The 14,692-nt window shown below is 52.0% G+C and overlaps 1 protein-coding gene across 1 annotated transcript in view; it reads left to right on the top strand.

Annotated features, from left to right (window-relative positions):
* HYDIN (HYDIN axonemal central pair apparatus protein) overlaps positions 1–14,692 on the top strand; it is a 273,502-nt gene that overhangs the window by 174,035 nt on the left and 84,775 nt on the right. The window contains exon 23 of the mRNA XM_055145713.1: positions 4,640–4,953. Coding sequence (XP_055001688.1) covers positions 4,640–4,953 — 314 coding nt within the window. The remainder of the gene's footprint in view (positions 1–4,639; positions 4,954–14,692) is intronic.

Raw genomic sequence — 14,692 nt, 5'->3', positions numbered from 1 at the left:
TGGCCGCATGTGAGAAAGGAAGAGAGCATTATCAAGATACTCCCTGAGTCCCGCAACATCGGCTCCAAGGAACAGTGAGGAGAGAACACAGGAACCTCTAAATGAGTCCGAAATGAATTCCGGGCTGACTCAGGAAGCTGATACCCCTCTGTTCCTGCCCATATCGTGCATCCCCCACTTAGGAGAGGGGGACTTCCCACCAACAAAACCACCCTTTCATTTCTGTGTCTCCATCCGACCAGAACTTCACACTCAAAGGGGCGAGACACTGGGCCAGAGCCCAGCCCCACACCCTCCCCCTCGCTCCCTCCAGGTCCGCAGGAACCACAGCAGGGCCAAGGGAGGGAGCAGCCCGCCAGTTCCCCAGGCCTCGGCCCTGCACAGTCATTCCCAGCATCCTGGGGCGCAGTCCCAGAGAGCAGCGGGCCCTGCAGGGCGGTGGGGAGGAAGGATGCAGGAGAAGCCAGAGCGACTCCGTGTCAGTCTTGGGAGACTGGGGAGGGAGGCGGGTGGGAGGAGGAAGGAGGCAGTGTCAGAGGAGGAGGCCCCAGGGAAGGACTCCTGCAGTGTAGCGCACTTGAGGAGGTGCCAGCGTGCCAGCCGTGCCATCCGAGGGTGTGGCAGACCATTCTTGCCTGGCAGCTGTAAACAGCGCTGCCACCCCCCTCTCTCGCTTCCGTCAGACCTTCCATGAGGCTCATTTACGCACAATGGGGAGAACGCACAGCAAAGATCCTGGAGTGAAGATTAAAAGGAGAAAATTTAGAAAAGCAAGAGGCAACGGAAACCTACCCCTGAGGGAACCCTCATGCAGAAGACATGTCATGTCATCCTCTGCTGCCTCAGAGATAGTCCAGTGTTCCGGCCCCCGGTGCTCTAGGGGAGATTCCAAAGAAGACAGGAAGACTGAACTCAAACCCCCATAGCAAAAGAAAACTCGAGAATGTATAGTCTGACAAGAGCCCCTCTCTGAGGCCGCAGGATGGCCAAACCCCCTCTTGCTTCTCCTAGATCATAGAAGGTAAAAGTAGAAATGAAACCCAGGATGTAGGGGTGCAAAGGAGGGTATAACCAAGGAATGAGAGAGAGACCTCAACACATTTTAGAAGCTAGAAAGAGGATCGAAGTGAGTTAACAAACAAACAAAAAACAAAAACAGCGCTCTGCCTGAAAGCTCCCCAGAGAGGCTGATAGGTGGGGAGTCCTTCAGCCTCAGACAAGGTGCAAAGGGGTGGCGCTGAAAGTCAAGGGGCTCTTTGCACTCCAACAGCTGTCTGACAGGCTCTGCACAAGAGCCGGGCAGGCTTCTGGGTCTCTGTCGGACGAGTGCTCTGCCCCAGAGAGATGGATGGAAACGTTGGAAGAAATCTACCTCTTCTGAAGTGGGCGTAAGCGCCCCAGAAAAATCTGAGTATGTTCACCAACTGATTGTCCACTGTCTCCTCAAGAAAACTGTCCTGTTGACCAGCCCTCTGAGGAGAACAGAGAATTGGTGGGTCTGTGTTGTCATGAAGCCAGGATGGCTCACTCTTTCTTACAATACTGCTTGTCATATAGTTTGACCCTTTTTATTACTTGTACTTATCACTATCACTACCATCTCGTTGATCATCTATTTGCTCGAGCAGGCCCAGTAATGTCTCCATTTGTCCTAGCCCTGAGATTTTAGAAGCCTCTCTTTACTCATCCTTCCCAATGGTGCCGCATTAGAGGCTCTTCCAGGGTCAGGAGAATGAGACCCACCATTGTTACTATACTTGGCATATGAATATGCCACAGGGAGCTTGCCAGGCTCTCCTGTGTGGGCAGGAAGCTCTCGGTAGCTTGCCAGGTTTTCCGAGAGGGAGAACTAGGCTATAAGGTGTCGTGCAGCCGCAAATGTAGCAAATGTAGACACGCACTTCCAGGAGCTTGGTTTTATAGTCTCAGGATTTAGGTCGTTAATGGGATTACACAGCGCCGGGGGCAGTCACAATCGTGCCTCAGAAACTCAAGCACCTCGGAATCAGCTTAACTGAGGAAGTAAAGGACCTTGACTTGTACGTGTAACTTTAATAAAGACACACATACAATTTTCTAGGAGAAGATCTAGAAATCAATAGGAAAAATACCAGCAATCCAACAGAAAACAAAAACCAAAAAGCAAAGGAGATGAACAGAGTTCACTCTGAGAATAAAAGAAAATGGCTCTTAGATCTATACAAAACAAGCTCCACTTGAATGATATTGGACGGAAAGCAAATTAAAATTGCTTTGAAACAGTTTTTCCTTCCAGTTGGAAATGAGCAAAAGTTGGATATGGCTCTGGCTCAGGGTGTTCTCATGGGAAAGGGAGCGGGTTGCACCCTGGAAGTCGAGATGGCAGCAGCAGTCAATACTTCCCACCTCTGTGCTCGAGACGCCACTCCTAGGAACTCACCCTGTAGGTGTCGACAGACAGCACAGGATATTCACTGTGACCTGGTTATAGGAACAAAGACAGGGAGCCAGCAGCCTTCCAAGGAGATCAGTTAAATAAATGATGGCAAGTGTTGTGGTGGAATAAAACGTAACGATGAAAAAGAAGGAGACAGATTTATAAGTGCTGAAAGTAGACTCCCAGTGACCAAGCAAAGTGCAGGCCTAGAGCAGGGTATGTTCCCAGCAGTGTATCACAAAGGAATACCTATAAAAATGTGATTTTATAGCCACACGATGTCTCCACAAGGGTGGATAGGGCTTTTGCTCCTTTGATTACCTGCGGCAGGAGGGGGGCAGGATGAGTTAAGGGCTTGGGTAAACGTGAGAGATAGACACAAAGGTAACCTTCTTTTTTTTAATTATCTCTCCAAACATGGAAATGAACTATTGTAGAAACATTTTTTTAATTAAGGTCATTTTTTGTTTTTCCTGGTACAATAATCAATGATGGGGCCTCAGGTACTGAAGTTACTGGTCTTGTGGATCATCCATGAATTCCAGAGGAAACCCATCCAGGGAAGATTCTAGGCTGACCTCAGATGTCCCCGCAGGCATGTGCAGTGCCAGATGACAGTAGAGCGGTGGCTGCGGGGACAGTGTGGGACCCGGGGATCATAACCAGCCCCATTGCCCTGAGCAGAACACAGACACTCAGGAGCTCAGGCAGCTATGATGACAATGCTCAGGCCCCTGAGGGCTTGGCCACTGACACTCCCTCCAGGACGACTAAGCTAAGCTAGGGGCTTGGGGGGGAGAGCAGGGAGGTGCTGCAGACTCCAGCTCTGATTTCAAAGCAGAATCTTTCAAACCTCAGCCTCTGAAAGCAAGGCTATAGCTGCGACCACCCCCTCTCCTAGCTGGGGCCAGTTAGATGCTGTCCAAACTGCTTTCTGCTTCCCAATCTTTTTCTTTGAAGGTATCCTAGTGACATTTGGTGTCTGTCACAGGCTAAGTACTAGGCACACTGAGCAGACATGTGCATTTTAACTCCTTTCAGGGGACGGCATCATGCCTGGCAGTTCTCAGGACTTGTTCCTGGCTCTGCACTCAGAGGTCACTCCCGGTGGGGCTTGGCGGGGACCATATGGGATGCCGGGGATCAAACTCGGGTTGGCCTGGTACGAGGCAAGCACCCTACCTGCTGTGCTATTACTCTAGCCCCTCCTTTCAGCCTACTAAAAAAATGAAACACTTCTTATCACTCCATTCTAGGGATGGAGACATGAGGGCTGGGGAGGCTCCGAGACCTTCCCAAGGCCAGTGAGGAGCACGTAGCCCCGACACTGACTTGAAGCCCAGCATGTAGGATTGATGTCTCTCATATAGAAAATATTTGCAGGGCTAGTTTTATTTCCTGAGAAATATGCATCAGAATTTTAAATAAGTAGAGTGTAGTCTTAATTTGCATTAGAAGAAGAAAGAAGGAAGGAAGGAAGGAAGGAAGGAAGGAAGGAAGGAAGGAAGGAAGGAAGGAAGAAAGAAAGAAAGAAAGAAAGAAAGAAAGAAAGAAAGAAAGAAAGAAAGAAAGAAAGAAAGAAAGAAAGAAAGAAAGAAAGAAAGAAAGAAAGAAAGAGAAGGAAGGAAGAGAAGAAGGAAGGAAAGAAAGAAAGAAAGAAAGAAAGAAAGAAAGAAAGAAAGAAAGAAAGAAAGAAAGAAAGAAAGAAAGAAAGAAAGAAAGAAGAAGGAAGGAAGGAAGGAAGGAAGGAAGGAAGGAAGGAAGGAAGGAAGGAAGGAAGGAAGGAAGGAAGGAAGGAAGGAAGGAAGGAAGGAAGGAAGGAAGGAAGGAAAGAAAGACTGGTCATCCATGATGTCTGCACTAAGTTTTCCCCACATGAGCTCAGGGAAACACACACACACACACACACACACACACACACACACACACACACCACTTCTTTCAGGTCATTCCTCTCCAGGTAACCAGGCTTTTCTTTTTCCCGTAATAAAACGTATGCATGTGCATGCATATTAGTATAGAGGGATTCCAGTAGCTACAGAGACCAATATACTGACTGTTTATGTCCGAGGGCAGAGACATAATTGAGTAAAGCAGTGTGTCTATTATGGACGTCTGTGTGTGTGTCTCTGTGTGTCCATAAACATGTGTAAGTCTACTTGTCCTTGTAAATCAACAGTACACAGAGCCAAAGTTGCTAGCTCCCTGTGACCTTGTTCACAGCCTATTCAGCTCAGCACTCAGGAGGAAAAAAGCCTGCTGGTCAAGTTCGACCCTACCTTGAGGACAGACCTGAACAACTGGGTTGCAGAGGAGATGCTGGCCATCAAGTATATGGAGCACCCCCAGGTGGACAGTGTGAACCTGCGCGGTGAAGTGTACTACCCCAACCTCAGCTTCGAGACCATGGACCTGAATTTTGGCTGCATCCTCAATGACACAGAAGTCATCCGCTACATCAACATCACCAACTGCAGCCCCTTGACAGTCAAGTTCCGCTGGTTCTTCCTGGTAGAAGATGAAGAAGACCACATCAGGTAGCACCCCCAGAGTGGGCTCCCCCTCACCCCCGAGGGCCACCCCCTGCTGCTCACTGGCTGCCCAGTTGACCCCCCCAACCCCAGCTGGCATGGCGCCCTATTCCCCAGCCCCTGCCTCCTGCTCTGTGTTCGTTTCTGCAGCCCACACAGACAGAAGGAACCAAGTGCCTCAAATCATGGTCAGTCCTTGCCGGCTGCAGATAGGAAGAGCCTTTCTGGCATCTTTCAAAGCCCGGGTGACGGGCCTGCTGCTTCTGTGGGGAATCTTGTGCCTGACTCCTCAGACGTCTGTCAGGAGAAAATTAAGTCTTTGAAGCAGCTTCCGTCCCGGAGCAGCACCTGGGCAGGTCCAACGTCTGTCATAGGTTTCCTTCTGGCCTGTGTGTGTGCGTGGCCTCACAGACTCACAGGAAGGAAAGCTGACTTGAGTGTGTGTATGTGTGTGTGTGTGTGTGTGTGTGAGTGCGTGTGTGTGCACGAGTGCATGCATGTGTGGTGTCTCTCCCGAGTTATTACTGTGCTGTTTGCTTCCAAGCTAAATACCAAGTTCACCCAGAGATGGTTGCTTAGAAAAAATTCCTACGCAGCCTGGTGGAGGCAGGCCCGCACCTGGCCCTCCCAGGCAACCCGGACTGGCCATCAGGACAGCCCCTGTACGTGGGCCGTGTGGACTGCCAAGCCCCGCACACCGAGGGTGGATCAGCCTCCATCCTCCCCACAGAGCCCTCTGGTGTGCGCGGCCCCTTCCCTTCCCAGCCTGTTTCCATGGTAACGAGGCCCGCCGGGCTGCCTTCTAGACTAATGATGGCCAGTGCAGCGCTGAAGCGCCTGGGCCTCAAGCCTGCGCGGCCGGTGCCAAGGACGGCTCAGGTTTGGGGGAACATGTAAAATAGTCCTGGAGAAATCAGCCAGCCTGGCCTAACGAGCGCGTCCATTCCCTCTGGGAGGCAGCGGCGTGCTTCGCTTGCTCTGTACTTTCAAGAGGCCGTTCCCGTAATCAGACTAATGACGGTGTGACATGTGGGTACTGGAGAGGCTGCGCTTCGCTTGGGTCGGGGATGTTGTTTGTTTTCTTAGTTCAAGCATGCAGGAAGCCACAGTTTCTGTCTTCAGTCGTTGCCTGTGTCCTAGTAGTGAGCCGCAGTGGCTGATAAATCATTTGTTCACTCAGAGTCCATCAGAAAATGGTTGATAAGTGCCAGGCCATGTGCGAGGCAGAGGTCTGGGGTCAGCTGGAGGAGAGGCAGGTTGGGGGACACAGCTCAGAGGAGAAGCAGGGAAGTGTCCTGAGGGTCAGGGAGCCCGTGCGCTGACTCTGCGGCAGAGCCCGGCTCCCCCGGCTCAGACTGGCTCTGCGCGACCTTCTTGGTCTCTCTCAGCTCTGCGCCCCACACAGCGGCCACCTGCTCAGGTCACTTGGCTCCCGGTGACGCTTGGCTGCTCCCAGTCTGTGACTGTGACCTTGGAAATCTCATGTCCTGAACAGGAACATGAGTCCTCGTCCCCCACATCCAGGGCTGGTGGGCCGAGGTTCCCAGGGGTAGCCACAGAGGGTGTCAGCGGGGCTGACGGCACGCGTGAGGAACATGGAGAAGCCAGAGGTGTGGGCAGTACAGACTTCAGGAAGGAGTGTCTGGGGACATTGGCCGCCGTGTGGGCATGGCCTGGTGCCCCACCTCCATCCCCCCAGGAGGCAGGGAGACTCGAGGGCACTGGTGGGAGAACAGTAACCCACGGGGCGGGGCATGGCGGCCCCTCGGCCTCCCCTCATCCCCAGCTGTTCCTCAGTCCAGCAACACAGGAGCCCCCGGGCTCAGCTCTTCCCGCTCTTGATGTCCCCTCCTGAGGACTCCGCCCCTTGGATGTCCCCAACCCACACCCTGTGACTCCCGTCCCAGGACCCTGCTCCCGGGACAGCATCTGGAGAAGCGTCCAGAGTCTGGCCACCAAATTCAAGCCCAGTGTGTCCTTCTAAACACCCGTCCCCATTTCCACTGCTGCCATCCTCATCCCTGTCCCTGTCACTCAGGACTGTGACAGCCCCTAGCGGAGTTCCTGCAGCCACTCGCACCCACAGCACCTCTCTGCGCCCACAGCCCAGTGGTGAGGCATCGCCCCGCCGCACTCCAGCCTTTGGTGCCTACCAGCCATTCTGCAAGAGCAAACACTGTCTGCTCCCTGTTCTAGAAGGTTCCAAAGTGCTGCCCCTGCCCCTGCCCTAGTCCCCCCTCTGCTCCCCTACCCATACCACCCACCTCTTTAGCCAGCACCCCGGCTCTTCCCTGCCCCATGGGTGGTTCCTATCCAGCTGCCCCCCCCCCCAGGGCAGATCGGCACCAGGCCCCACCACACACATTGGAGCCCCATTCCTTGGCGGCCCTCATCACACATGCAATCACGACTCCCAGTCCCACTCCTGGGGGAGGCCAGGGCACAGGGTGACCATCATCTCCACCTCCGCCAGGGTAGCAAAGCAGAGGGAGGGGACGGCACGGGCAGGGCCTGCCCGGTGGCTGGAGAAGCGTGTCCTGGCCGCTGAGCATCTCCTGGCTGTCTGCACCTGGCACCTCCCAGTGGAGTGGATCAAGCGTAAATGTCACCTTGAAGAGTGAAATAAAAGGTCATTCGCCCGTCAGACAGAATCGCTCGGGCCGGCCAAGCAGACAAGCCCTGTTGCTAACGGTCCCTTTGCTCTGCCGCGCTGACCTTTCTCTCCCATTAGAGCTGCCTGAGCCTTAGCGTCAGGAAAGCAAGGCAGCCCGCCACATTCCTGCCATGTGCACACATGTATGTATGTGTGTGCAGATGCACGCGTTGTTCCTGGTGTATGCTATGTGCACATTTGTGCGTGCAAACACCTATGCAAGGTGGTGGCTCTGGCCGGGACATTTAAAGCATGTCCCCTGTTGGGCCCGTCTGCTCCCCCAAGCCGACCCTCCCATCACGCAGCAGGGACTGAGCACAGTGGACTGGAGCACCTTTGGGTGCTCTGGGTAGCCTGTCATTTTCTTGGGTCCAAATTCAGAACTTCCCCTAAGCCACCCTGTGGGTGAGTCTGTGCCTGCACCATGGCCCCCCAGGAGAGGGGCTGGGCCTGGTGCAGCCAATGGGGAGGTGCCCACCGAGTCTCGCTGCTGGGGTGTCTCAGCCAGACGCAGATGTAGTCAAGTCAGACCGTAAAGCAATGGGAGGTGGCTCAGGCAGCCCGCTCGCCCGCTGACTTCTCAGTGAAGGGCCCCCACCATTTGATGTGGTCATCGGAAGAGGAGGAGGGAAGGGCTGGGCAGCGGGTGGCGGGGACCTCCTTTTCTAGAAGCCTCCAGGTGTGTCTTCTCTGTCCGTGGGTTCCATCGCCCCCATGACTGGGACTTCTCTGAGACATGGCCTTGCCTGCGGTCACACGTGTGACACAGGTGTTCTCTGGGCTGCGGAGTGCTCCCTGCCAGGTCACCTGGCTGTCCCCTTCTGAAAGGGGGGGCCGTGTAGCCCCGAGAGAGGCACCGTGCAGGCTGCGTGGGAGGATGAGCACAGAGCTCGTGCTGGCTGGCACAGGCGCCCCAAAATCCCACCGTGATGGTGCTAGGGATCCCATCCCAACCCCCAGGACAAAGTGTAGGAAAATCTTTTCCTGTCCAGGGGTTGTGCGTAGCCAGCGAGGTGGGGTCAGGCTTCTGCCCCCCACTTCTCCCTGCCCCAGGGGAACCCCCCAGGGTCGGGCCCTGGTACATGCACCCCTCTGACTGTGGCTGCCACCTGCTGCCGCACTTCCTTGTCCAAAGTTGGGGGGTGGCCCCGGTGCTCCCCACCTTCTGTGAGGTGAGGAAGGCAGAGGCGGGGGCCGGCCTGCAGAGCCTTGTAAAATTCTGCATTGGGGCTATCCCACCAGTGCCCACTGTGCTGCTGACCTCCACTGGGGAAACTAAGGACCCACCTCCATCCTGACCCTGTGCCCGCCGCGTAGGGGACAACTCTGAGGCAGCCTTGAGACGTTTTCTCCTGAAATCAGCCCAAAGTCATTTCAGGACACGGTGCCTCCAGGGTCCCAGGCCGCAGGTGCTGGCCCCGCCTGAGCTTCCTCAGCCATTAATATCCTCCCACTCCTGCTTTCCTCTCCTTCCCCCGCAGAAGTCACCGGTCACCTCCCAGGCAAGGGACCAAGACAGAGGCCTCTGGAGTAGGAGCAGGGCCAGGCAGCTGGCCTGGGGCAGAGGGCCAAGGCCACCTCGGGCTCCTGCACCCCCATATCTCCTGGACGCCCCCCCCCGCCCCATCTCTTACATGCACCAACCAGGTGCTAGAAAGGCCATTTCACAGCCCAGAGAAGGAACGCAGGGTGTCTGCTTTTGTGGCTTTGTGGCCTGTGACAGCACACATTCTCTTCCAGTCCCTCTCCTGATCCCTCACTCAGTCACATCTGCTCCCAGGCAACACTCAAGGGTCCCAAAGATTTCAAAGGAGCATCCTGAGGGTGTCTGTAGTTCATCCTTCCAGACCCTCCAACTCAACCAGCTCTGAGTTCTCATACTCCAGCTTCACTCTCTGCCATCCAAACTTACTTTTAACAAGGATCCATTATTCATGACTATACTGACCTAGGGAAGTCTGGGGTGAGGGGAGGGGGTTTGAAAGTGCTAGCTCATCCCAGCTCAAGCTGTCTGATTTTTAAATGAACATATCGGTGTATGTAACTGAAAGTGTCTAGGTGTGGGACTTCAGGCCCAGTTTGACCCAGGACTCGGGAACCGTCAACTGCATCTTGAACCCCCCGCTACCTCCTCTGCCTTCTGCTGCGCTGGCTCCTTTCTCAGTCGGTCTTTGCATATCAGCTGCAAGAGGACTCAGATGCTCCCACGGCTCTGCCTTTTCGTACTCCAGGTTCAAGACTAGCAGCGAAGAGGCCCGGGCTCTTTTTCTGAAGTAACATCTGACAGATGTCCTGCAGCCACTCAGTGGCCCTGGTTGATTTCTCTGTCCATCCCTGAACTGTGTCTGGGTGCCTCAGAGGCACCCCTGAGCCAGGCTGAAAGTCTGAGAGGCTGGAGGGAGATATTGGGTTCCCTGGACAGTGTTGTTCTCCCTGTGCAGACCAGGTGCTGGGAATATCAGGACGAGCCCCTTTCTCACCTCATTCTGTGATGCTGGGGCAGGAGGAGAGAGTCCAGGCCATGTGGCACTTGCCTTGTCTGTGGCTGCAGCAGCCATAACCCTAGTTTGAATCCCCAGCCCCACATACGGCCCCCCAAGCACCACCAGGGGTCAGTCCTGAGTACAGAACCAATCCCTGAGCACTGCCAGGTGTGACCCAAAAAAATAAAAAACAAAACCTATTCTTTGATCCTAAGATGATCAAGAATGGAGCTTTTTTTTTTTTTTTTTTTTGCTTTTTGGGTCACACCCAGCGATGCTCAGGGGTTACTCCTGGCTTTGCACTCAGGAATTACTCCTGGCAGTGCTTGGGGGACCATATGGGATGCCGGGGATCGAACCCAGGTCGGCCGCGTGCAAGGCAAATGCCCTACCCGCTGTGCTATTGCTCCAGCCCCAAGAATGGAGCTTTTAAGTGTTGGCAAAATTGGAGAAAAAGAGAGTTAGAGACCCAGGAGAAAGTGGCCATTAAAACCAAAAAGAAGAAAGAGTATTATTGCCACCAATATGGTCAGCTAAAAGACCAATGGAAACAAACTTTAGGGAAAACATTGGATTGTCTCCTGGAAGTCCTTGTGAATCTGTAGTAGCTGGCAAGGGTGGTCTCAAGAGAGCACCTCGGGGGGAGGCAGGAACAGATACCGATCCCCTCAGTTCTCAGAGTGGGAAGCCTATGATCAGATGTTGGCAGGGAAGGTCCCCCTGAGTCTTGAAGAAGGGGCTGTTGCAAGCCTCTCTCAGCTACGACGTTCTCTCGGCATCTGCTGGGCTGTTTCAGGGCTGTCTCTGACCCCCTTCCCCTCCAATGGATGATTCACTGCAGCCAAATAGCCTCTGAGAAGCCCAGTCAGGTCATTCTCTGAAGCTTGAGGAGATGAGGCTGACCAGTCAGCCATCACAATGTTTGATTTAAGAAAAAAATGAGAAGAATCAGCAAATATGTGAGGGAACATTTGAGGAGTTTAAAGATCACGGTACCAAAAAGTCCGCAATATGCAGGGACAACTTGCTGAAACTCCAAGAAATAAAGACTTCCTATAACCATTGAAGAACTTGAATCAACTCAGATCTTGCTATTCTCAACTACTAAGCCCTGAGAGTTACAGTTCTTCCAAGCACTCAAGCAAGGTACAACTAATTCCATACTTACACCAGTTCTCTTCAGGGAAAAATTAGAGAAAATATTACCCTACGCATCTTATGAGACAAATGTAATCATCTTACTAAAACTCATTAAGCCAGGTCAGAGACATAAATATTTCAGGCTATTTTCATTAATTCAAAAATACAAATGCAAAATATTCACTGGAATATTAACAAATTGAATCCAGCAAAAGAGAAAAAGGTAGGTCATCAGCACAAAGCTGGCTTCATTTTAGGAATGTGAGATTGGTTCCATAGAGAAAATCTAATAATTTCATTTACCACATTAGAGTACAAAAAGCATATGGGCATCTTAATAGACTAAGAAAGGCAATATTCAATAAAACTAAATAACCATCCATGGAAAATTCCTAACCCAATCAAGGATAACTTGAGAAAACTATAAAATGTTTAATCATCTCCTTAAAATCAAAAATAGGACTAGAGTTGCATTTCTATTCAGCAATTTGCTTAGAACTCCAGCCAGTGCAGGGAGTTATGAAAATAAATTAAAGAGACTACTTTCGAAAGGAAATAAAAGTGCCATGTTATAATTATCTACACAGAAAACTCAAAATAATCTAGAGGCAAATTATTGGAATTAGCAGAATTTAGCGAGGATGCCAAATGTCTATGTTATAAAGTCAATTACAAATCTGAATAGTAGCAACAAATAGAAAATAGAATCTATTTTTTAAATGTCTGTAGAAATCAATCTAGTGAAAAACAGCAATGTACTTACACATAAAATAATTTTATTAACCATCATTAAGAGAAGAGCCAGAGATATTGTAAAGGTTGAGCAAGGTTGAGGTGCATGCCTTACTCACAGCCAACCCAGTACCATATATGATCCCCCAAATACCCCAGGAGTGATCCCTGAGCACAGAGCCACGAGTAAGCCCAGAGCACTGCCAAGTGGGCCCCAAAACCAAAAAATAAATAAATTAAAAATTTTAAATCCAAAAAGATTGATACCATATATATTATATAATGGAAGATCAGAATCCTGAGACAAGCCAAACCACTCCAAAACATTGGAGGCCTTGTTCTACCAGACTGATTCTTACTCTAAAATTATAATAATTTAAAACTGAAATTTGGTATATAGAAATTTGGGAAATCGACTAACAGAACAGAATGAAATTCAGAAACAGAGCCAGACACGTGTGGAAATAGAACAGAGCCAGAGTTCTAGAGCAAAGGAAATGGATGAGTGGCATGTTTGGTGAGAGATGCAGAAGCAGTGAGCAATGGAGAAAGCAAAAGAAATGGGGCCCTTGGCCACATCAGACAAAAAACTGATTTCTTGTGAATTAAGACCTAAATGTGGAGGTGCAGTCTGTAAATGTGAAGGAAGTGCGTGATAATGCCTCATGGTCTCTAAATAAAGGAGAACATTTTAATCCGTATACTCTACCCCAAAAAAAGCTCAAAGTCATAGTAAAACTATCAATAATGTCTGCATTCAATTTGAAAACTTTAATTTTTCAAAAGGCACCATAACAAGAATCAAGAGATAGTCACAGACCGAGAGAAGCTCTCAGCATATATATTATTGCCTTCCAATTATTAGAGTGCATAATACAAAAACAGTTATCCCCTTGAAGGAAAGGGGATAACTTAATTTAAAAAATAGAAGGGACTATGGAACTATCTCACACAGTGATTCAATAAAAAAGTAAAAAAAAAAAAAAAAGAAGGGAGCAGTTAGTTCACAGAAGAGAAGCTCTGTATGGCCATAAAGATGTAAAATGTTCCACCTCGCTAATACTCTTGAGAATGGGAATTGAAACGACGGCCAGACCCCACTGCTCAACCGCCCCCCCCCCCAGACCGGAGACCGTTAAATATGACCAAGTCACGTGGTGTTAAGATGGGGCTCAGACGCTCATCCGGTGTTAAGGGGAGTAGAACAGTCTACACTGGCCTTGGGAAACTTTGTCCTCTGCTAGTCCAGTGGCCCATAACCCTCCCCACAGCAGTGCTCAGCCACCTTCTACTTCCAGCCGCTCACTTTGTGTCTTCTATCACCCGTCTCACATCTGCTGTTCCACCATTTCCCCCGAACGTGTTTCCAAGTTAAATTCTTCCTTTCCGGAACATTTTCCTAGAAACACCCTCCCAGACCTCTGTCTCTGTCTCTCTCTGTCTCTGTCTCTGTCTCTCTCTCTCTCTCTCTGCCTCTTCCCCCCTCTCTCTCTCTGCCTCTCCCCCTCTCTCCCCTCCCCTTCCCCCTCTCCCCCTCTCTCTCCTCCTCTCCTACCCCTTCTCCCCCTTTCTCCTCCCCCTCCCTCTCTCTCCTTCTCTCTCTCCCCTCTCTCCCTCTCTCCCTCCCTCTCCCTCCCCTCTCACTCTGTCTCTCCCTCTCTCCTCCTCTCTCTCCTCCTCTCTCTCTGTCTCTCTCTGCCTCTTCCCCCTCTATTTCTTCCTCCCCTCTTTCCCTCTCCCTCTCCCCTCCCCTCTCTCTCAGACTAGTCTCCTTCCCTCGGTGTCTGTGGCCATCCAGGGCAAGCTGAAACCCCTGCCTCTCCCAGGCACCCATCTCCTCTCGCTCGGTGTCTGCAAGCCCCTAAAACCTTTGCCCGCAGTGCAGGTGCTCCCCATTGTCCAAGGCCACCTTCCCTCCCTGCAGTGCTTCTCCCCTGTCCCTAAGAGCCCTCTGAGCCCTTTCAGGCCTCCCGTGCCCTCCACATCAGGCCCCTCTTCTGACTGAAAGTTGGCCGGCTGCTCTGATCCCCACGCCTCGCCCCAGCAGAAACAGGACAGCCTGGGCAAGATGAAGCCACCGCTGCGAGGCGCGTGTGAGGTTGGGGACCCACAGACCTACAGCCCCCCAGAATGCTCCCTGAGGACTCCTAGACCGCCCATGGCCTTACAGGACCAGCTAGCCTCTAGGACCAGGCCCCGGCATTCACCCCCAGCCCTGACGGGTGCTTGTCAGTCAGCTCTCAGGTCCGAGTTCCTGCTTTGCCGAGGCAGCAAGCCCAGGCTGTGGAGGAGACCTCGGGAGCCGCAGGCCTCTGGCTCCCTCAGGCATGCCAGGGCCAGAGGGCACTTGGTCCAGCTTGCAGGCATACTGCGTGTGCGTGCGTGTGTGCATACAGACACGAACTGCGCTTCTTCATTCCAGCCTTGAGTGCTGCAACTTTTGAGGCCTGTTGTTTATGTGATCAGAGAAGAAAACTGTTGTTTTATGACATATAGACTGTCCGTCTTGTGTCAGGGAGGCCGTCAGCCATTCCAACGCGCAGGAACGCTAGGCGGACTCCTAAAGATGGCATGGCGCCTGGGCACCGGCTGCCTGGCTCACCAGGGAGCCAATTCTTAAAACAGAGAGCTCGTCTGGGGGCTGGAGTGATAGCACAGCGGGTAGGGCGTTTGCCTTGCACGCGGCCGACCTGGGTTCAAATCCCAGCATCCCATATGGTCCCCTGAGCACCGCCAG

The sequence above is a fragment of the Sorex araneus genome, chromosome 8, assembly GCF_027595985.1.
Source record: "Sorex araneus isolate mSorAra2 chromosome 8, mSorAra2.pri, whole genome shotgun sequence".
Taxonomy (NCBI): Eukaryota; Metazoa; Chordata; class Mammalia; order Eulipotyphla; family Soricidae; genus Sorex; species Sorex araneus.
This window is presented reverse-complemented; position numbering and strand designations above follow the sequence as displayed.